The 23,865-nt window shown below is 51.0% G+C and overlaps 1 protein-coding gene across 2 annotated transcripts in view; it reads right to left on the reverse strand.

The window, feature by feature from the left end:
* Positions 1 to 22,855, reverse strand: part of TNS3 (tensin 3) — a 307,731-nt gene extending 284,876 nt beyond the window's left edge. Inside the window, exon 1 of one of the 2 annotated variants that reach the window (XM_008975482.5) lies at positions 22,696 to 22,855. In XM_008975482.5, the coding sequence (XP_008973730.3) occupies positions 22,696 to 22,740 (45 nt within the window). In that variant the 5' untranslated portion in view covers positions 22,741 to 22,855. Of the gene's footprint in view, positions 1 to 22,319; positions 22,453 to 22,695 lie in introns of those variants that run through there. The other variant, XM_034964064.2, reaches the window with a different exon arrangement.
* Between the last annotated feature and the right edge of the window lie 1,010 nt (positions 22,856 to 23,865).

Consider the following 23,865-nt stretch of genomic DNA (forward strand, 5'->3'; position numbering starts at 1 on the left):
GCCCAAGCTCCACCATGCATCTTCATCAGGGCAATGGGCAGCCTGGGGACCAGGACACGCAGAGAGAGCTGCTGTAGCATAGGACAAGGAAACCCTGGCCTTCACATTCAGGGGTCGAACAGCCCTGATGATCTGATGAAGCTACAAACCCTGAGAACAATCCACACACACTACACCTAGCTTGAAGGGATTCACGATGCTGCTGAGGGCCACTGGGGCCCCAAGGTAGGAAGCTGGGTCTACACCACCTGCTCCACCCCCGCAGGACTGCAAGAGCCGGCCGCGGGTCTCCCTTTGCAGCCCACCTCAAACTGGGCTTTTCTGCATCATTGCCATGGTCAGAATGTCTGTGACCCGTCCCCCCACCGCCAATTCCTATGTTGAAGACCTGAACCCCAAGGTGATGGTATGAGGAGCTGGGGCCTCAGGAAGGTGGTTAGGTCATGAGGCTGGAGCCTCAGGATGGGCTTAGGGCCTCATAATAATGACCCCAGGGAGCTCCCTCACCCCTCTACCAAGTGAGGGCACATAGAAGTCACCATCTATGAACCAGGAAACAGGCCCTCACCAGACACCGAGGGCCTTGATCTTGGACTTCCAGCCTCCAGAACTGTGAGAAATAAATTCCTGTCGTCTATCAATTGCCCAATCTAAGGTATCAGGTTGTAGCAGCACAAACCAATTAAGATATCACTCTGTCCAAAACCTGGTGTTTTCATGTCTTCCATAAATCTGCCCAACCAAAGCCCTAAACCTAACTTCTCACCCGGTGGCATTCTCTCCAGACTCCCTTGTCCACCTCTCTGCTGCTGTCAGGTGCAACCAGTCCTTGGCCGACTCTGCCTGTGGTCCCGCTGGCTGCTCCTGCAACCCTCGAACTGGGATCCCAGCACAGACATCAGCCTACAAATGACCCCCCTTCCAGGGGCAACAGCAGCCCCACCTCTCAGCACCCCTAACTTGCTCCTCTCAAACCCACCCAGAACAGTGTCCTTTCTGAGGTCCTGGCTGGGGGACTTGGGAATGTCCTGGAGCCTGGAGCCTCCAAGTCCTCAGTGAGGAACCCATGCGCCACCAGATCCATCTAGAAACAGGCTGTAATCCCCAAGCAACCCTGTGTGACCTTGTGTGACCCCCACGTCAGGCAGGCCATGGGTGTCCCCATACACAACTGCCAGACCCCTGGCCTCTGATGTCAGGTCACAGTGACTGCTCACCCCAGGGATTTTCAGGTGTGACTTCATGAAAATATCACTGTAACACCAGAAGTAAACTGAGGCACAGCGTGGTCACCTCCTTGTCTAGGGTAATAGGGATAGGACGTGGTGCGACGCTGGTTGGGCAAACTTCAGAGGGTAAGCTAGGACAGATGCTCATGCCTCTGTAGTCCCACACACCTAGGTTTATTCTCCTGTAGCTCGAGTGCAATATTCTAGTGCTTTGTCCTTGTGTCTCAGAGTTGGACACATGGAGCACAGGATGCTCAAATCCCTGGCACCTTATTCTTAGGGGCCTGAATCTTATCACACTGCCTTTGGCCACCACTGGGAGTGTTAGAGACTGTTGTGTTCTACTTCTCTACTGTGGTGGGTGCAGGGTATGCTGAGGACTATGCAGGGACCCTATGGGACCACCCACCTCAGGATTCAGCCTCAGAAACTTCTCTACTTTCCAGAATAACTTGTTTCTGTTCATTATCTGTTTTTCTTAACTCTTTTTTTTTAATCGCTTAGATACCAAAAAACAATTCAAAACCATTGTTTCCCTCATCACAATGGCTACTAGGAAGCTCATAGCCAAATCATGCAGTCACCTCAGAAGTGTGAGGCTGTGTGATTCCTTAGGTGGGTTGCAGGTATCAGCAAGGGGCCAATTTTTAAAATAAAATTTGCTGAATAAGTAAATGGAAGAGTCAAGCAACATTTTAGAATGAAAAACATGGCCACAATATTTCTCTCCCAAGACTCGTCAAAAGGTGGAATCTATTTCCTAACCCTGGCATCTGAGCTGGTTTTGCTTTGGCCAATGGAATAGAACCTGAGGTGTTGCCTGCAGCTTCTGCCTTTGCCCTTGGGTGACCTGAGATAAACCTGCTCAGAAGCAGGACTATGCAGACAGAAAGGCCAGGCTGTGAAGACCTGCTGAGCACAGCTCCCACGCAGCTAGCCCACTAGACCTCAAGAAAGAATTTGTTTTCCTTTAAACCACTAAGTTATGGGGTGGTCTGCTTCACAGTAGATAGCTGGTTCAGCCACTTAGTCTACTGGTAACCTGAATAGGTCAATCCTTACTAACAGCCCAAGGTGGCAAGGAATTGAAGCACAGTTGCAATACAGTTTGATAGGTAAACATTTCTCCATTGCAGTAATGATGGCAAAAATTCCCTGTGCACCCTGACCATCCAGGGGAGGAGTGGCCTCCCCTCCCTGGACTGACCCAGTGTATGTCTCTGACCCAGAGATCATTCTGGAAAGGGAAAAGCCAGCTCATTTTTCCTCAACAGAGTTCTGCAAAAAAAATCTTTATCATTGATAGTTATCTTAAGTCGACTCAAAGAGATGGAATTAGATTTATTTGGTCAAAGGTGGATAAACACTTGAAAGGTCACACCCTTCAGTCTCATCTGCTGCCTTTTTTTTTTTTTTTTTTTCCCATATGGAGTTTCACTCTTGTTGCCCAGGCTGGAGTGCAATGGCGCTATCTCGGCTCACTGCAACCTCCGCCTCCCGGGTTCAAGCGATTCTCCTGTCGCAGCCTCCCAAGTAGCTGGGATTACAGGTGCCCACCACCACACTCGGCTAATTTTTGTATTTTAGTAGAGATGAGGTTTCATCATATGGGTCAGGCTGGTCTCAAACTCCTGACCTCAGGTGATCTGCCGCCTTGGTCTCCCAAAGTGCTGGGATTACAGGCGTGAGCCACCGCACCAGGCCTAGTCTGCTGCCTTCTACTGGAGTGCAACATTTCACAAAACTCTGCAACCAAGTTTATGGGACATCCTTGGAAATGCTGGTATGGCAGTGGAATTCTTTTTGGTGGAATTCTTAACTACGTACAAAACAAGTAAAGTCAGTCTCTTGGCTGTGCATGGGAAAAAGACTTTTCTCTCTCAAGATGACATGGGTAAGAACATCATGGATAAACCAAGGCACACGGAAGATGGGTTTCAGGACAATTCCATGAGTGCCTGGGGATAATTCAACAACAACGGTTGGGAGCCAAGACACAGCCCCACCCCCAGCTCCGGGCCCAGCCTTCTCTGGCCATACCCTTCTTTAGCTATGCCCCTTCTTGTTTATGTCCCTAACAGCGAAGCTAGGCAAAACTCCCTGGGCATCCCCGGGCCAGGCCCTCTGCCTGGGCACACAAGGATCATCCAGAGTGAGTGAGGCAGATGGAGTGGTCACAGCCAGGAGCTGCATGGGCACCTGCCAGAAAACACAGAACCCCTCCTGCCTGGAGCCCCCCTTCAAGGACTCTCAAACCTAGGCCAATGACAAAGATCTAAAGTCCACAGCCCTACCATCTGGACGGTGAGATAAATACATAAGAACACTTCCTAAGCTGAGGGCAGCTCACACTTTCACGAACGTCTCCTGGGTGCTCACTCTGAAAGGTGCCCTTGAAGAAGGCCTTTTCACCAGTTTTGGTAGAAAAGCTTCAGGACCCAGTGATGACCTCCTGGGTCCTGGGCTAGTCAACCATGGGGCAGGACTCACTAGCAAGATTGAGTGCCCAACCTCTGATGCCAGGATGCTCATTCCCTCTGGAGGACACCAACCCTATCCTGGGGAGATCCAATCTCACCCCCAGGGTGTCATCAAAGTCGACTTACAGAAGCCCTGCCCCGCTTCTCCAGAAAGTGGCTCACCTTTGTGTTCCACAAGCCTAGTGATGAACAGTGTATTATCTCATGACAGCCCTGGGTTGAGGCCACTGAGCAAGGAGGACACTGTTGGTGGCTTTTCCCACACCCACTTGCCAACCAGCATAAATCTTCCCACTGCCCCAGACCACAGTCACAGTCACAATCCCAATTCCTTGCAGTGGTCATTAATTTTATGCATCCTCTTGGCTAGGCCATGGTATCCAATTGTTTAGTCAAACATCAGTCTAGATGTTGCATGAAGGTATTTTTTACATATGATTAACATTTAAGGCCGGGCGCGGTGGCTCACGCCTGTAATCCCAGCACTTTGGGAGGCCAAGATGGGCAGATCACGAGGTCAGGAGATCAAGACCTTCCTGGCTAACACAGTGAAACCCCGTCTCTACTAAAAATACAAAAAAATTAGCTGGCGTGGTGGCAGGCTCCTGTAGTCCCAGCTGCTCAGGAGGCTGAAGCAGGAGAATGGCGTGAGCCCGGGAGGTGGAGCTTGCAGTGAGCCGAGATCACACCACTGCACTGCAGCCTGGGGGACAGAGCGAGACTCTGTCTCAAAAAAAAAAAAAAAAACCATTTAAATCAGTGGACTTTGAATAAAGCAAATGACTCTCCATAATGTCAGTGGGGCTAATCCAATCAGTTGAAGCCCTTAAGAGAAAAGACAGATTCCGAATTCTGCTCCAAGCTGCCTTCAGACTCCAGACTGCAACCTTGCTGGGCGTGGTGACTCATGCCTGTAATCCCAGCACTTTGGGAGGCGGAGGCAGGCAGATCAGGAGGCCAGGAGTTCGAGGCCAGGAGTTCAAGACCAGCCTGACCAACATGGTGAAATCCCATCTCTACTAAAAATACAAAAATTTGCCAGGCCTGGTGGCACGCACCTGTAATCCCAGCTACTCGGGAGGCTGAGGCAGGAGAATAGCTTGAACCCAGGACGCAGAAGTTGCAGTGAGCCGACATTGTGCCGTCGCACTCCAGCCTGGGCAACAGAGCAAGACTCCGTCTCAAAAAAAAAAAAACAAAAAAAGACTGCAACCTCAAGAACGGCTAAAATTTATTCATATATATATATGCGTATATACATGTATATGCATATATATGAACATGCCCTGTTGGTTCTGCTTCCCTGGACAACCTGACTGATTAATATCACTAAGCTCTTGGCTGCCTCCCCCACCCTATCCTCATTCACCTCTCAGTTTCCACAGCACCTTCTTTTCCTCTGCAGACATGTCCCCTTCTCACAGCTTGGTCCACATTCACACGTGGCTACCTACTTGCTCCTGAGTTCATAGGAACTCCTCGTTGTAAGAAAAGCAGACTGTCTTGCACACAAAAGAAGCTCAGTCTGCATCTCTTTGGTGAAGAATCAAAATCCTTAACCAGTAGAGCAGGCTATAAAGACACTGGCCTCCAGAAATGTTGATTTTTTTATTTCTTTTTTTTTTTTTTTTTGAGACAGAGTCTCACTCTGTCACCCAAGCTGGAGTGCAGTGGCGCGATCTCAGCTCACTGCAAGCTCCGCCTCCTGGGTTCACGCCATTCTCCTGCCTCAGCCTCCTGAGTAGCTGGGACTACAGGCGCCCACCACCATGCCCGGCTAATTTTTTGTATTTTTAGTAGAGACGGGGTTTCACTGTTAGCCAGGATGGTCTCGATCTCCTGACCTCGTGATCCACCTGCCTCAGCCTCCCAAAGTGCTGGGATTACAGGCATGAGCCACCGCGCCCGGCCTTTTTTTTTTGGAGACAGAGGCTCGCTCTTTCGCCCAGGCTGGAGTGCAGTGGTGCAATTTCAGCCAACTGCAACCTCCACCTCCCAGGTTCAAGCGATTCTCCTGCCTCAGCTTCCCGAGTAGCTGGAACTACAGGCGCACACCATATGCCCAGCTGATTTTTTGTATTTTTAGTAGAGACGGGGTTTCACCATGCTGGCCAGGCTTGTCTCGAACTCCTGACCTCGGGTGATCAGCCCGCCTCAGCCTCCCAAATTACTGGGATTATAGATAGGCATGAGTCACTATGCTTGGCCAGTTTTTTATTTCTTAAGGTAATAAGCCAGTAAGTGGGGGACAAAGTTAAATATAAACAAATGCTGAAAATATGCACAAATTTACACTAGTTAACACCAACCTCGCTTTCCAATTTCGCACTCTGCTGGATTTCTTAATCTTAGGCAAAAATTCACATTGGGGGTTCAGGGAGCTAAAAGGAGTTCTCCTAAGTATGAGAACTGTAAATGCAGCTTATTCCTCACACGGGCGCTGGGAGGCTTTGGAAGAGCAACCAGCCACAGTCTGATGGCATGATATGCGTGGATTACTGCAAAGCCACATGGAACTTTAAAGACATCTCAATTAACAGCTTCACTGGGGTTTCAGATTAGTACTACATATTGGAAAAAAGATTAATCCAGATAAGTGGTTCTAAACCCTGCCGAGCCTCAACCCAAAGTGTCTGATGCAGGAGGTCTGTCTGGGGTGGAACCCAGAACTGGCATTCCTAACAGTTTCCAGGGGATGCTAATGCTGGTGTCAGGACCTCACTGTGAGAACTGCTGACTTAAGACAGCACTCGTCCAAAAACATGGACTCCTCATCAGAGCCACCCAAGCAGCTGCCTGGCTGGTAGGTGAGCCTGGGCAGGCATCTATCATTTGGCAGTGATGGCAGCCACATTCACGTTTCCACTGCAGTTACAATAGCGTGCTGCCCAAAGGTACTCAGGGTGCTCTTACAGAGTCAGGGTTTGAGAAAAGGCACACATGTTTGTTTTGTCAGATTTGCAAACCACCTATGGAATCAACACAGTAAATACGATTTTCTCCCCCTCTACTCTCCCTTTTACTCTGAAGAGCTTGCTCCCCAAGTAAAAGGGATTGCTAAGTAACAGTCTGATTATGTGCAAGACAATAGTGTTTCTAAAGTGCTTAAAAACAGTTAAGAACTACCACTGCATAACTCCTAAGGGAATAACTGATTCAGGCAAAGGCCATCCTTGTATGTTAAAATGGCTGAAAGTTGTTAGGAGGCCGTATCAAAGGTAAGAAGGGAATCGGGGTCTCAACCAAGTGATCTGACTTAGTGGGCCAACAGCAGGACAAAAAGACATTCCATCTCATGGCCGGGCACGGTAACTCATGCCTGTAATCCCAGCACTTAGGGACACCCAGGCAGGTGGATCACCTGAGGTCAGGAGTTTGAGACCAGCCTGGCCAACATGCTGAAACCCCGTCTCTACTAAAAATACAAAAAATCAGCTGGGCGTGGTAGGTGTGTGCCTATAGTCCCAGCTACTCGGGAAGCTGAGGCAGGAGAATCACCTGAAACAGGGAGGGAGGTTGCAGTGAGCCGAGATGGCACCACTACACTCCAGCCTGGGCTACAAAGCCGGACTCCATCTCAAAAAAAAAAAAAAAAAAAAAAAAAAAAAGACATTCCATCTCTTAATGTGAGGCAAGCAAGTAGAGGTACCTCACACATATGTAATCATTTTTTAAAAACTGCTTATCCTGAATCTAATGAGGAGAGAAGAACTGTACAAATTCATACTGTGCAACAAACTACAAGGCAAAGTCCAGGAAGAAATAACATTGTCCCTATTTTCAGATGTCATGATTATCTACATGGGAAATCCCCAGGAATATACAAAACAAAACTTTGCAAACTCACAGGATACAAGGTAAACATACAGAAGTCAATTGCATTTCTATGTACTAGTAATGAATACACAGACACAAAATTAAAAATACAAGGCCATTCACAATCACTTTAAGACGTGAGGCCAGGCACAGTGGCTCACACCTGTAATCCCAGCATTTTGGAAGGCCGAGGCAGATGGATCACGAGGTCAGGAAATCGAGACCATCCTGGCTAACACGGTGAAACCCCGTCTCTACTAAAAATACAAAAAATTAGTCGGGCATGGCAGGGGGCATCTATAGTCTCAGCTACTTGGGAGGCTGAGGCAGACGAATGGAGTGAAGCTGGGAGACGGAGCTTGCAGTGAGCAGAGATCATGCCACTGCACTCCAGCCTGGGCAACAGAGCGAGACTCGGTCTCAAAAAAAAAAAAAAAGAAATGAGACACTTGAGTGTAAATCTGAAGACACATACAGGACCTGTATGCCAAACTACACAGATGCCAATGAAAGAAATGAAAGATAATCTAAATAACTGAAAAGATATATCATGTTCATGAACTGGAAGTCCTGCAACTGGTGAGTGGTTAAGTAAACTGTGGTACATCCCTCGTAGGTAACATCGCTCAGTAATAAGGAACAAGCTGGGCCTAACATGACTTATTCTGCCAGTCGCCCCCTAAAACAAGAGGCTCGGGCATCCGGCTGATTCTCCAGCCCAATGTGACATGCTGATTTCTAAGCTGCCTCCACCTTGCTGTCTGTACCCACAGGCACCCCGGCAAAACTCCACTCTGGGAGCTCCCCCAAGACCCTCTGAGAGGCTGCCCTGCCATCAAGCCCTTGAAAAGTTGGCACAGGGAGCCCCATTTTTCTCAAAGGAAAGGCCAGTGATTCAAAACACTAAGCCTTGGACTCCAGAGGACCCTGGGGCCTGCAGGAGAGGGTAGGGAGAGGCGAGCCAGGCCACAGCAGCAGGCACATAGTCCTGAGCAGGCCACGGGATCGTCTTCCTTCACCTTCGAGATGCAGCTGGAAGAACTGGGGGCTCCGGAGCAGGCAGAATGGAGACAAGCAGACTCTGGGTCTGAGAGGCATGATCGGAAGCCCCTTGCCCTGCCATGTCCAAGCTGAGATGGTGGGCAAGCTACCTCGCCCTGCATTCACCTTCTGAGTCTCAGTTTCTACAGAGTTAGTGAGGGTTAAATGTATCTGAGACACAGCAGGCACTCACTGAACATGAGCTGCATGAAAGGAATGAGTGAGTGAATGAATAAATGAATAAAGGAAGGAACAAGTGAATCTCCCCGCACAGGGCCTCACACACAGTCAATAATTCATGCCAGCTACTTCCCTGCCCGCGGCCTCCACTCTGCGGTGTGCACCTTCTATGCATGGCAACAAGCCTGAGGTCTATGAGCGGCTGCTGTGCCATATCGCATTCGTGCAGCTGCAAACAGAACAGTGCGTTATGGAAACCCCGGCAGATGTGGGGGAGTCGTGAGTGGCACCCACGTGATACCCTGCCATGTGTTTTACCCAGGGCCAAGGCCAAATGCCAACTGTTTGACACAATGGCCCTGAAGTGGGCCGCAGCCTCTTTGAGGAAGGACAGATGGATCTGCTGATAGAGCGATAACTTGTACCGGGACACACTATCTCCTCCTCACTGTGGCTGTGAACAAAGCCCACAGTATTCACAGCATGGCTGCCATCACCACACCCACTCCTCCTCCAGGCAGGGATCTGAGCAGTTGCTCATCTGAGAATTGATGTGCTTCAGGCACGAAGCCTATGTATTATATGAACCCAAACATCTCTCCAAAATTTGGCTAGTGTCTTACGTGCACTCAGTCCCTGATGCAGTATTTGTGAACACGATCTGGGGGTCTCAGCACAAAGCAAAAAGGGGGAGAGGAGACATTTTCCCAGGACAAGTCTGCTGGATGCCCAACATCTTTATAAGAACAAAACCTGCATTTAAATATTACACAAGGGTCCAGGCGCAGTGGCTCACGCCTGTAATCCAAGCACTTTGGGAGGCCGAGGAGGGTGGATCACCTGGGGTCAGGAGTTCCAGACCAGCCTGGCCAACATGATGAAACCCCGTCTCTACTAAAAATTTAAAAAATTAGCCAGGTGTGGTGATGGGCACCTGTAATCCCAGCTACTCGAGAGGCTGAGGCAGGAGAATTGCTCGAACCAGGGAGGTGGAGGTTCCAGTGAGCCAAGATGGCGCCACTGCACTCCAGCCTGGGCAACAGAGTGAGATTCTATCACAAACATACATACATACATATTACACAGGGACGGGGCGTGGTGGCTCACGTCTGTAATCCTAACACTTTGGGAGGCCAAGGTGGGTGGATCACCTGAGGTCATGAGTTCAAGACCAGCTTGGCCAACATGGGGAAACCTCGTCTCTACTAAAAATACAAAAATTAGCTGGGCGTGGTGATGGTCATCTGTAATCCCAGCTACTTGGGAGGCTGAGACAGGAGAATCACTTGAACCTGGTAGGTGGAGGATGCAGTGAGCCGAGATGGTGCCACTGCACTCCAGCCTGGGTGACAGAACAAGACTCTGTCTCAATAAAAAGAATAGGTCGGGCGTGGTGGCTCATGCCTGTAATCCCAGCACTTTGGTAGGCCAAGGCAGGCGGATCACCTGAGGTCAAGAGTTCCAGACCAGCCTGGCCAACATGGTGAAACCCCCCCTCTACTAAAAATATAAAAAATTAGCCAGGCGTGGTGGCAGGCGCCTATAATCCCAACTACTTGGGAGGCTGAGGCAGGAGAATCACTTGAACCTGGGAGGCGGAGGTTGCAGTGAGCCAAGATCACTCCATTGCACTCCAGCCTGGGCAACAAGAGCGAGACTCCGTCTCAATAAAAAGAAAAAATAAATAAATAAATATTACACAAGGGATTACACAGTGCTGGCAGCTCTGCATCAAGACTGGAATCCATTTTCCGAGGAAGAAAAAGGAAATGATTCTTGCCATTTGGCAGTACAGATTTGAAGGAAACAAACCCCACAACACACTCTGTCCAGAAAGAATATTCTTTTGTGCTGAAGTCACAGCTCCGTAGGTGCAACTCTTCTCAGGAAACCTGCATGGACTCCTGGGGACATTTGTCATCAACTTTCAGTAACACAACAACTTGCAATGTGGCTATTTTCCAAGGAAATATCAGTAGGCTAGATTCTCAAGTCTGTAAGATGAGTTGTAAATGGTTCTCTTCTCCAAGTTAAAGGAATAATTTACAAAGCAAAACTCCAAGAATGAAAGTTGTGGCCCTAATAAAAACATGAACAAAACCCTGGGAAAATGTGCCGGCATTTCCCTCTCTCCTCGTAAGCAATCACTTCTAGAATGTTTTCATCTAGATGTGCAAGTATCCCCTCCCATAGTGAAGTGTGCCCAGTGAGCACCGGTTTGGGAGGCCAGCCCCTGGCTGTCCAGAGGATGGAATGGAGGCTCTGAGTGATGTCACACCTTGGCAAGTACACGTAGCTAACTCTAAGCTCCTTCTAAAGCTCTTATCATTTTTTTTCTTTCTTTTTTTTTTTTTAAGCAGCAGCAGCCTTCTTGTCCTTGGAGGAATTCAGATTTAATGAGGACAGAGAGATACAACAAAAATTACACAACCCAATCCCACAGAATGTGAGCAGATGAAGGCCATGGCTAACTGGGCCTCAGAACAGAGGGCCAGGCCTCTGGTAGTCAGCCTCCCACCTGGACCACTCTGGAAGGGACATAGCCTGGGAAGGACTCAGGAGGCCCACAGCTCCACTCCCTTCTCAGTCAGTCTGTCTTGGGGGGCCCAACGTGGAGGAACTTGGGCCAATCTGAAAAACACTTCTTTTGGGGTTAGAGCTCTCAAAAGGGTGACCAACCACAGATGAAAGAAAAGGAATTGAAGGCTAACCTGGTTTCCACTGGAGAGAACCTCGGGTACACAGTGTCGACAGCTACTCCTAACAGCTCAGTGAGGTCCGTGCTATCAACACAGTTTTCAGCACCACTTCAGAGAAGTTTGGGGACCATCCCAGGGCCACAAAGAGAACAAGTGGCAGGGACGAGAAGGGGTGCCACCTGGGTTCCTGCAAAGCCTGCTCCCTTTCCGCTTCACCCCCAGGGTAAACAGGCAGGACAACGCAGCCACAGGCTGCACCCACGCTGGGGCCTTCCTCTTGTTTGCTCAAAGCCATCTGGCAGTATGGGAAACGGAAAAGCTGGTGTCCCCAGAGCTCACAGAGCTGACAAGAGGCGGAACCGTGCAGAAAAACCGGTGTGTACAAATGAAAGGAGAGGCAGTACCTCCAGAGGGTCAAGGGGACTCCAGACAATAGCGATCACAGTCAGCCAAAAGCCTCTGTCCGCTCCCACTCATTCGCCCAGCTCATCTTGGCATTGAAAACGGAAGCCGGGTCTGTCTGGAAATCAGCTGGAACCTTTTTGGCTACAAAGCTGAACTCAGCACCAACAGCCCCCAGCTGGCCGCTCACCAAGAGTCCTGGTCACAGACTCACAGGCCAAGGTCGGCATTAAGCGGCCCAGTGCGTGTCTAGCCCTGTCAGCATGCCGCTGGCCACACAGCTGTGCTTGCCCCGTGCGTGGTGTCCCAGGGAACTATGCTTCGGAAGAACTAACCCAGTCTGTGAAGAGCTAGCCTGGCAGGAGCCAGAGCACCTCCCACCCCTCTCGCCGCCAGGGCCCACAGGTCCTGGCAGCCAGCCATCAGGGAGAGGAATGCAACTCCGCAGGGCATGACCACGTAGAGGGGCCACCTCACTGCTAGGTGTGAGGCTGCAGAGACCTCCCCATGGGCTCCGCACAGACAACCAGACACCCGACAAGCTGAGCTGATGTGGAATGGGCATGTTCTAAAAGAAGCAGCACTGACAAACATCTTTTACTCACAAATAGCCCGGCAACCGAGGGATCATTTGGAGTAAGGCCATCCCTCCAGGGCATTCTGAGAAGTCACTACAGTCATAAATGGGAGGGTGACACCCAGAGACTGGCAACGCCTAGGTCAGGATCCAGGTTTGGGAGAACCATTGGAGTGGTAGTCACACACACACTATGCTTCTCACGCCCACTGCTGCAAACACCTTTGTGGGAAGAGGAAAATGAATGATCATGTGTTCTGTTATCCTGTGAGAAGAGTGAGCCTTTAAAAAGTGAATAAACACCATTCCAGTTGTCGCAAAATCTCTACTAATAATAAGCAAAATGCCTTAAAAGCACAGTATGCTCTTGATGACCTATGTTTTGGATTATTCCTATTTAATGGAGGTGGGGGTGGGGAGTTAAAGAGCAACACATGACCGGGTGCAGTGGCTCATGCCTGTAATCCCAGCACTTTGGGAGGCCGAGGCGGGCAGATCGCCTGAGGTCAGGAGTTCGAGACCAGCCTGGCCAACATGGTGAAACACTGTCTCTACTAAAAATACAAAAATTAGCGGGGAGTGGTGGCACATGTCTGTAGTCCCAGCTATGGAGGCTGAGGCAGAAGAATCATTTGAACCCGGGAGGGGGAGGTTGCAGTGAGCTGAGATTGTGCCTGGGCGACAGAACGAGACTCTGTCTCAAAAAAAAAAAAAAGAGCAAAACATAGCAACTCTGTGTGTTGCGGGTTACCCGTCTCACTCAAATTTTTCATCAGAATAATCTGGTTACACCTGAATCCTTGCCAGTGGAAAATGAGAAAGGCCTCACAGGGATATGTGGGGAGTTGCCACCAGGGCTGCCCCAGAAATCAAGGGGCACGTGTGGCCCAGGCTTGGGAAAACATTTCTCAAACCGTGTGGTCCCAATGCAGGCTGGATCTCCAGAGGTGGGGCCCACCCACCAGTCCTTCCCTCAGAGAGAGACCACGGCCCCAAGGACTGGAGCCCAACCAAGTGACTTAACTATTCATTATGCTAATATGCCCTTTGTTGAGGACCCAGGAGCCAGCGCCCTGATACAAGCCAGCAGGGCAATGCCTTCACCCACCTCACGAGCAAGCCTATTCTTCCCTTATGGGCTGTGCTCTTGGAAATTTCTGTGCAGACTGTCTCCACCTCCCACCCTGGGGACACCCTGCCACCCTCCACACTGCCTCCCACGAGCCCCCTAGGTCGGTGGGACATTGGTCTCAAATCTACAAGCACCATGGAAAGTTGTCCAGGGCTTTGCCACAGTTCTCCTAAAGGGTGAAACACCCTACCTTGTGTCTTTGTATTCTACTTTGCCTTCTGCAAATCCCCTTTGCTACTCCAGAACACAGCAGGTGGCCCTGCCCAGGGCCTCTGCCCACGCTGCCCCTCCATCGCGACGGGTCCTTCTGCAAAGTCGCCCAGGATTTAGTCCCTCACCTCCCCCAGCCCAGCATCCTCTTGGAAAGAAACACCAGTTGACCCCAGATAGAGCAACCCACCACCCCGTCTCTGGGCCTGCAGGCCTGCCCGGCCAGGGACCTCGAGTAATCCAGAGGAGAAACATTAGGATGAGTCTGCCTCCTCCTTGAGCCCCCAAATCCCACCAATTCTGCAAATGCCCACGTTGGAAAAGATGCCAGTAATTCTGGTTCAACATGTTCCAAGGAGGGGGAAACAACAGCCTGCTGTTGACATTCCTGACTTGGAATTTTGAACACATTCTTAGAGGGTAAAAATTAACCACCATCAGTTGGGGAAGGCATTATGGGGAGGGCATTATGGCTGCACTTCAAGGACTGATCACAAGAACCGCCTCACTCCAACTGCCCAGGGCCTGCATCGACGTTTAACAGAGCCAAACCAGAGCGAGCCCAGTTCTGGACCATTCCCTCAGAAAAGCAGCCGAGGAAACCCTGAGTAATTGCACTCATAGATCATAGGCTCTGGCATGCGGTTCCCAGACTGAACCATTTATCCAAATTAAAACCATTCTCCAGAAACAAAATCAGACCCTTTTAATTGAAAATAAAACCAAGCAACCCCGAAGGCTCTTTTTTTTTTTTTAAATGAAAGACATTCTTCCTGCTTTCTCATCCCATTAATCACAGAGTTTACACAATCTGTCAAAATAGCTTGGTAAGAAGTCTCCCTCTTCCTTTTCCTGCAGGCCTGGTTTTTACCCTGGGGGTGATAACCTAGCCATGTTTAAGGACAGCGGGTGGACACCGTGAGAATCCAGCCAGCACCCTATGTCTCAACTGCAATTTGACCATATATACTAAGGAGTTCCAAAAAGCTTGTGTTCACCAAAAAAAAAATGGAAAGCAGGGACTTATACACCCATGTCCATAGCAGCATTATTCACAACAGCCGAAGGGTAGAAGTAACTGAAGTGTATCAACAGATGAATGGATAAACAAAATGTGCTATTCATACAGACACACACACACACACACACACACACACACGGTATTATTCAGCCTTAAAAAGAGAGAAATTGTGACACATGCTACAACATGGATGAAACCTTGAGTACAGTATTCTAAGTGAAATAAACAAATCACAAAAAATACAAATACTGATGATTCCACTTGTATGAGGCACCCGATGTAGTCCGTTTCATAGGGACAGAAAGTAGAATGGTGGTTGCCAGGGACTGGGGGGAGGGGAACATGGGGAGTTAGTGCTTAAGGGACACCGAGTTTCAGTTCTGCAAAATGGAAAGAGTTCTGGAGCTGGAGGGTGGTGATGGCTGCACAACAACGTGAAGGTTCTTAATGTCGCCTAACTGCGCAGTTAAACATGATTAAAACGACAAAGTTCATGTTATGCATGTTTTACCAAAGTTTAAAAAAAAAGATGTTTGTATTCTTTGACGCCAAAGAGTCTGCTAGAAATCCTTTCAAGAGCATGACTAGACGATCTGCCCAAAGACCTATGTGCAAGCATAACACAGGATGTAAATGATCAATGAACAAATAGTGAAGTCCAAATATCATGGTACATCCACATACTGGAGTACTATACTGTCATCAGCAGTCATATTTATGCAGAGCTATTTCTGGATTGGGAAATGCTTATACTACCACATTGATTTTAAAATGCAGGATACAAAATAATACATATGGTATGATCTCAGCTTGGTAAATTAAAAAAGCACAGAAAACATATGGCACACAAGAAGGCTAAAATACGAACCTCTGTGGAGGTGATATTAGAAGGAATTTTTTCCTTTTTCCTTAGCATTTCTCTATCTTTTCCAAGTCTACAAGGAGCACATATTACAAGAAAATTATTTTGTAGAAAAATAGTCAAAAAGCAAATTAAGAAGCAAAGATACGGCCAGGCGCGGTGGCTCACGCCTGTAATCCCAGCACTTTGGGAGGCCGAAGAGGGCGGATCACGAGGTCAGGAGATCGAGACCATTCTGGCTAACATGGTGAAACCCCGTCTCTACTAAAAATACAAAATATTAGCCAGGCAGCCAGGCGTAGTGGCAGGCGCCTGTAGTCCCAGCTACTTGGGAGGCTGAGGCAGGAGAATGGCGTGAACCCGGGAGGCGGATCTTGCAGTAAGCTGAGATTGTACCACTACACTCCAGCCTGGGCGACAGAGTGAGACTCCGCCTCAAAAAAAAAAAAAAAAAAAAAGCAGCAAAAATATGCTCATTACTTGAGAGTCTTCTGCTACTCTCCGAGTAATACAGATAAAAAATGTGCCTCCCTCCTGCGTGCAGGACAAGAGAGAAATGCATTCTTCACCCACGTAGAGCCCTCCTGTCTCCCTTAGCACCTACCCAAGACATGGACACAGGCCCCCTTTCCTCCAGCCCTGTCCACCCGGCTCTGCAGGTCTTTCCAGAGGAGACAAACTGGAAACACCTGTCCTTGATCTTTGGAGAAAAACTCATCTCTATCACGCTGGCCTCCCCTGTGTCAACCACTTAGCACACAGCTCCCTCCCAGGGGATCAGATTAGCACCTCCAAGAATGAGGAAGTGGTTCTCCAGAAGGACCACAAGGTGCTTTTCAGGCCCCTGGGGCCATGGAAATTCAGCAGGACCAAAGTACACTGGGCCTGGAGCCCAAAAGGAGGAAACAAAACCCCACGTGGCTCCTACCCCTGAGCTCCGGAACCAGTGGAGGAGCAAACCTGTGGAGGAACGACAACCCCAGGCTGCAGGTGACAAATGACAAACACAGTCACAATAACCCCAGGACCTCTCAGGACAAAGGACAGTTCTGCCCCAGGTTTGTGGGATGCCAGAGCCTGGCCTATGTCACTGCCTCCTGTGCGTACCTTTGATCTACCTCCCAAATGGCCAGTGATGAAAGGGGTAGGCACCCAGGGACACCTCTAAGAAAGGTGATGGATTACAAGGTGGAGAAGAATGCCAGGACCAGGCCCCTTTGTTTGCAGAGCCAGCCCGGCGCTCCAGGGAGGAATGTGCACAGGCCAGGACGCAGATGCCCTTGCTAATGGCCCAGTGTGCCCCAGGGCCCACTCTCCTGCCCGCCTGCCCTGCACAGCCAGATGTGGGCCTGTGCCTTTTATTGTGTGGCTCCAAGTGAGTGAAATGTTACACACTGCAGCTGTGTTCCAGGGTGATGGGGAGAGCGCAGATTCCTGAATCCTCCAGCGAGAAATAATCCCAGGGCCTGGAGCAGAGCCCGAGCTCTCCTGTAAAAAGAAAAGCAACTGCAGACGGCAGTGAACGGCCTTGGCCAGACACTTCCCGAGGACTTTCTTTCTTTCAGTATCGCCACGAGTGTATTCCAGTGTATTCAAAGCATCAACGAATTGGTCTCTACTTTTCAGGAGCAGTTTCATAAACTCTACACACAAGAGGTGCCACGTCACACTGTGGCTGCCAAGACACAATGAAAGGAGGTGACACACTTTAGTCCACCTGGAGGTGTCCCCGGTGTCCCCAGGGGCATGGCCTGGCTAGGAGTGGCACTTGTAATCGTCAGCAGGGCACCCGTATTCATCCTTCCTGGGTGCCGACAGGTTGCCGCTCGCTTGGGCAGCTGGAAGAAAGATTCCTAAAGATTCTTCTGATATCTTAGAAACAAAGCCAGGCCTGCAAAGGGCGTATTAAGTGCTATTATCTTTCCCCAAAAGAGAAGAGGAAGAGGAAGGGCAGACAATCTAACATGAACCATAATTAGAGCTGAGGGAGGAAGGAAGAGTAAAGAAAGGCCCAGCCTTGGGGTCCGAGGAAGCAGCTGGGGCTGGCGCACTGGCTGAGGTAGACGGCAGGCACGCCGCAGCTCCTGAGCCTTGGCCTGGCCACTCCAGGGGCTGGGCTGTGGGTGGGGACTGCACAAACCCCTCATCTTGGCAAGAACTCCAAGCATTGCTGACGGACCGGGATTCAGATCCAAGGCTCAGTATCCTCACAACACACACAAGTTACTTGAGCTCGCTAAGTCTCAGCGCTCTCTTCCAGAAAAGGGAGACCATCAGGATGGCATACATGCACGGTTCAGCAACGATCAGACTAGGGACAGAAAGCGCCCAAGCCACCTTGGGTACTTGAGTAGTAAAAGGAAGGGGGTCTTGTTAGCCGCGTTATTAGGCTGAGAGCTGGCGGGCTGTTTGCAGAGGGCTCCCAGGGCTTCCTGCCCAGCGCTGGGGTGGAGACAGGGACAGAGAGGTCTCTCCCCTGAGGGGTGGCTCTGAGGAGCACTTCCCTAGCTCTGGGAGCACCTCCCTCTGCCAGAGGGAATTTTCTAGATCACAGACATAGAATCCTTCAGTATAATCTTTCATTCATTTTGCCCAGGAGACAAAAGAGTAGTAGACTACTGCCTTCCAAAAAAAAAAAAAAATCGGCCGGGCACAGTGGCTCACGCCTGTAACCCCACACTTTGGGAGGCCGAGGCAGGTGGATCACCTGAGGTCAGGAGTTGGAGACCAGCCTAGCCAACAAGGCGAAACCCCATCTCTACTAAAAATACAAAAATTAGCTGGGCATGGTGGTATGCGCCTGTAATCCCAGCTACTTGGGAGGCTGAGGCAGAATTGCTTGAACCCAGGAGGCAGAGATTGCAGTGAGCTGAGATGGCCCGACTGGACTCCAGCCTGGACTCCAGCAAGACTCCATCTCAAAAAAATAAAAATAAAAAAATAAAAAGAAGCATGTGAGAATCCTCCCCTTCCCTGACACAGTGAGGCATTCCGAGGGACCCTAAATTGTGTGCAGTGCTTCATCCCCAAGTTGATGGCCCCCATCCTCAGTCACCCTCATTTTCACTGGCCTCCTCCCTCCTGTTTCGCAGAGGCAACTCCCAGCGAGGGTAGGAGGCAACAGGTGAGGGATACCAGGTAGAGCTGCGCCAGGTGCATGGGGCAGGGGGTTGGGGGGGGGGGGCGGTGGTTAGAGGTGTGTCTAGAGGGCCACGGTGCTCCTGGAGTACACTGAGCAGGACAGGAGATGCCTCCATGCAGACAATGGAGACACCCGAGGGACCCCGAGCTCAGCACTACATCCCACATTGCAGTGATGGATGTGCACCAAACACATTCCTGAGTCACAGAGTACAAACAGAAAGCTCACGAAACTTGGAGAGTCTAGTTTTCTGCTTTTACGAGAAACGGATAGACATCAAGGAAACCACTGTTCCTGCCCGAGCTGCACTCGAAAAGCCCCACGGCAGGACACGGGCCTGCATCCGGATTCAACATACTCTAAGATTCAAAACGCCCTCAATCTAGGAGAATTTAGTCCTGCTCAGCAGCATTTTGGTGGCAGCGATTTTTCTTGTCTCGGCGTTTTAGGAGCAGTGAGGCAGCGTGGAAACGACACAACTGTGAGCCATGATCCCTGTGAAGATGAAGCCACGCAACACGCCCTTCACTGTGGGGGCAGAAAGAAAGAACTGTGTTCCATGTTCTGATGGTTTTTAATACTCTTGCTGTGAAGAAGGGAGTAACTAAGTTAATCAACCACCTACTTAATTAACCAACTAACCAGCATCCCTCATTCTAGATCAACAAGGATAGCAGCAGAGGATTCTAGGTAGACAGGACTGGCTCTAGGTCATTCCAGGCATGGCTTGCAGGGGTTAGCTGATTCCCCAGTGATTTCTGGGGTCCTACAGGAAGGACCCGGGGGTCCCAGGGTCAGCTGACCTCCTGGAGAGCTTCAGACGCCCAGACCCACCCTTCCCATGATAGCTCCTGCTGCATGGAGCAAACCCACCAGATCAACCCGCAAGACAGGAGGCCCCTCCCTGGGAAATCTATGGGGGCCACTGTGAGGAAGCCTCGAAGCCTCAATTCTAAGCGTGCTGCTGAGGCACTCAGCAAATGTCTCTGGCTTCCTAGTAAGTGGCAGGGATCTAAACAATGCTTTCTGCCCTCAGGAAGGTGGAAAGTTCCTCCCCCTCTCAAGTTCATACACAGGGACACAGGGAGGGAACAAGAGGCTTCCCTTGAACAGGGGTGGTTTACAACAGGCTGATCTTAGGAAAGGAATGGGGCACATAGAGTCAGAGGACTGGGCTCATTCAGATCCCTAACTGTTCCCAGACTTTAAGAATTTACTTGGTATTTTACTCATCTGTAAAATGGGTCCTTGTGTAGAGTCCTAAGCAGATATAAGCTGCGACTGCCAAATAGTAGGTCAGCCCTTCCACTCACTGTTCTTGCCATACTGCCTCCTCCTCAGGTCTCTGCTATCCCCTTCAGCAACACCTCCTGCAGTGGAAGAGCATACTTTGACACCCCCTCTCCTGCCCTTTATTTCCAGAGTCACATTTGCAAACAGCTCACTTTCAAAACATTAGGTGCCAAAGAGACACTTTGTTAAAAAAAAAAAAAAAATCAATTTGCATTCAGGAATAAGTAGTGCCCTGGGGCTACTAGTTTTTCTATCTTGATAGTTTTTTAAAGACATAATTCAGCTGAGCTGCTGATAGCTATGGCAGTCTCAGCTGAGGAATTGCTGTCTGGACATGCATTAGAATTCAGTCGACAGACGCGCAGCAGCAGCCAGGAACAGGGGTCTGGGACCCCAGAGTCCTGTCCCAGAATCCCAGGCTGCACTACCACCATGTTTCATTTCATCTCGGCCAAGTTATTTAGCCTTCCTTTGCCTCAGTTTACTCGTCTGTAAAATGGGGTAATCATAATCCCAACTCCCTCCAAGGAATGTAATTTGGGTGAAATGAAATGAATGCATGCAAAGCATTTAGCACAGGCAAACACTCAATCGGTATGCCTGTTACTTTGTCTTCGGGGTCACCATTACTATTCCTAAGGTCAGGAGTCGGGCTTGCTGCCAGTTCCTCCTGTCAACTCCCTGTGTACACACCCCCCACCCTCTGTGCTACCACACCCCCACCAGGACCCAGTGCACCTCCATCTCTGGGTAATGGCCTTGCCCCTCCACCCTCCAGCTGCAGCGACTCCCCACCCCCTCCCTGGCCCTCAAGGCCTCAGCACAGAAAAGCCTTTCTTAATACTTGTTGATTGATTTGCAAATATAACCTCACAGGCCCCAAAGAGAGAAGAACCAGAATCACCAGAACAAGTAAACCTCATTCAAAAGGGAAAGCATGAAAGCACTTTAAAAAATTAATATGCACAGACCAAAGCCTCAAGAAAATCTAAAATGTCAAAGGGTTGGTTAGTTCAGAAGGGCCATGCAATATTAATACAATGAGTTCTGCATTCATACTTTTCAGTATATTTTCAGAGTCCTCCATGATCATGCATTCAAATAGTGAAAAAAATGGGGGGAAAGCCAACCCGGAAGATCAAAGTGTGTGAATGCGCCCCAAGGAAGCCTGGGGGCTTCCCAGGGGGTTGTGACCACCCTCAGTAGTGCTCTCTGCTGGCCCCACACCCTGATGGCGCTTTGAGTTTTTCAACCACGCTGGAGTTCGGGTCACCTGCTGACACTGTCTGGAGAATGCCTGAGGAACGCCTCAATCTCTTCCCGCCACAGACACTCAAATCACTCCATGCAAAGGACCCGGGACTCACATGTCAGGCCGCTGCACAGCACCGACACAGAGACCCCTGGGACGTCCGGGACCCTCCCTCCTCCTGCTTGTCAGGGACAGCTCCTGCGTGCCAGGAGGCACATGCCACACAGCTGGCCCCCAGCCTGGGACAGCACCCTCCACCCCAGAATATCCCCCCACCCCGAGGTCCCGTCCTTCAGGGAAAAAAAGGAAGCGCGTAAAGACCCCCTGCCTCCCACCCACCAAAGGGAAAGGGAAAGAGAAGCACTGGAGAGCTTGCCTAGAAAAAGTAGAAGAAGGGTCTTGAGCCTGCCCATTGAAGCCCCTAGCTGCACTCTCCACCTGGAGTCTCGAGACGGAGTCCTAGGGAGCAAAGTCCGCTCGGTCCCGACAGCGACTGCGACATAGCTGCTCCGGTCTCTGCCCTCAGTCCAGGGCGCCCGGGCGCCACGGGTCCCACTCGAGTGGTCCTGCGCCCCAGCCAATCCCCAAACCCAGCCAGTCAGCGCCCCCGTCCCCGGACTCCGGCGAAGCTGGCCCGCGCCCCAGCCCCTGTCCTGGGACTCCTGCCGAGCCCCCGTCCCCCACGAGCCCCAAACCCCGTACCCGCGCGCACCAAACCCCTTGCCCGTGCGCCCCCAACCGGGTCCCAGCGCTCCCTAACCTGGGTTCTCCCGTGACCCCATCCCCGCGCCCTGAGCTCCCGTACCCCGCGCTCCCCGAACTCTGTCTCCGCGCTCCCCGAACTCCGTCCCCGCGCCCCAGCTCCAGATCTCTGTGCTCCCCAAGCCTCGTTCCTGCGCCCGGAGCGCGAAAGCCCGCGCCGGGCCCGAAACAAAGAGGACCGCGGCGCGTGGCCGCGTTTCCTCCTTCCCCGGCCCCAGTACCTGGGGGAGCCTGCGGCGCGGTCCGGCAGGGCGATGGCCGCAACGAGGCTGGGCTCCGAGTAGCGCGCGGGCGGGCCCGTCCTCCTGGCTGGCGGCCGGCGCCCGCGGCAGGGCCCCCTCGAGGCGGCGCGGGCAATCGCCACGGCCGGCCCCCGCGCCCGCGCCCCGAGCCAGGCGGGTCACCTGGCCTCATCACCCTAACAATGCAGCGCGCCTCCAGGCGCCCTTCACCCGGGTCCCCCGCCCTGCCGAGGTGCGCCCTGGGACCTCCCTTCGCTGGCCGCAGAGAGGACCTGGAATTATCAGACCCATTGAGCAGCCCAGGCTCCAAGTGGTCTGGAGGCTTGCAGGTTCCGCCGGGCCGGTGTTAGAGTACCTGGGGAGGCGGGTTCGGATCCTGGTTCCTGCACAACCAGTTCATTCTTTCATTCAGCGCCTGTGATTAAGGTGCTCTCCGGGAGCAAGACCTACCCTCCCTCCTGTAGCTCATAGCCTAGTGGGAGTCGCGCATACATAAAGGAGCACAGCCGCTCCGGAAAGCCTAGGGTGCCGTAGAAGCCCCTGAAATACCCAGCTAATGAAGGGAGGAGGTCAGGGAAGTCTTTAGAAGTCACATGACTTCTTAAAATGCGCCGGGACAAATGAGCAGAATTTAGGCAAGCCAGGGGAAACCAGAAAAACGATCCCGAGCAGAGAGATTCTCAGAGGAGGAAAGGCCTATAGGTTGTCCATCCTGACTGTCCATCCCTGAGATTCAGATGGCCCTGAACTCAGTCGCTTAGCCTCAGTTTCCCCATTTGTGAGATCGGGGGAATGGAAAAATTTTGCAGAAATCAGAAGTGCTCTTCCTCCAGGGAGGTCACAAGAGAAATTTCATCAGCGGTTTGTCCTGTGGTCCTTTCCAGGAAAACATCCTCCCCGCCAGCCTCTCACAGAAGAGAGACCTAGATTTCATCTGCCACGTGGAGCAGGCGGTCTCAGAATCCCACCCGGAGCAGGGTCCAGGGCAAGTCTTGGAGGACAGTCACCAAGAACTGCTTTGGATTCGGGAACAGAGCTGCCTAACCCATCCGCAGCCCTGGGGTCCTGCCCTGTTCCTCTGGCCCCTTCAGGGCAGCGGGGGAAGCAGGGAAAACAGCCTATCAGAGACGGCAGAGAAACTGAGCAAGAATAATTATCCTGGAAAAGACTTTCAGAAGTAACCACCAGAAACTTCGAGTCCCCAGATCCAAACAGCTGAGAATGTGGGGCCTGAGCCACGCTCTGACTCCACTCCCACCACATGAGGAGAAACAAGAGCTGCTTTTCTGGAAGACTTGAACAACCCCTGCTGTGCTCTGGAAGGTAGTGTCATTTCTCATCCCCAGACTGATCTGGGTATTTATTCCCAGGCAAAGACTTCATGAGCACCAAGCCCCAGCCCCTAGAGATGAGGCAGGCATTTTTCCTACACTCTAGGAGACACCAGGTCAAGAGTCAATGAGATGAGTCAAGGGGTGCCAGGGAAGATGCCATAGGGGAAGGTGGGGAGGAGGTCACAGCCAGC

Source organism: Pan paniscus, chromosome 6 (assembly GCF_029289425.2).
Source record: "Pan paniscus chromosome 6, NHGRI_mPanPan1-v2.0_pri, whole genome shotgun sequence".
Taxonomy (NCBI): domain Eukaryota; kingdom Metazoa; phylum Chordata; class Mammalia; order Primates; family Hominidae; genus Pan; species Pan paniscus.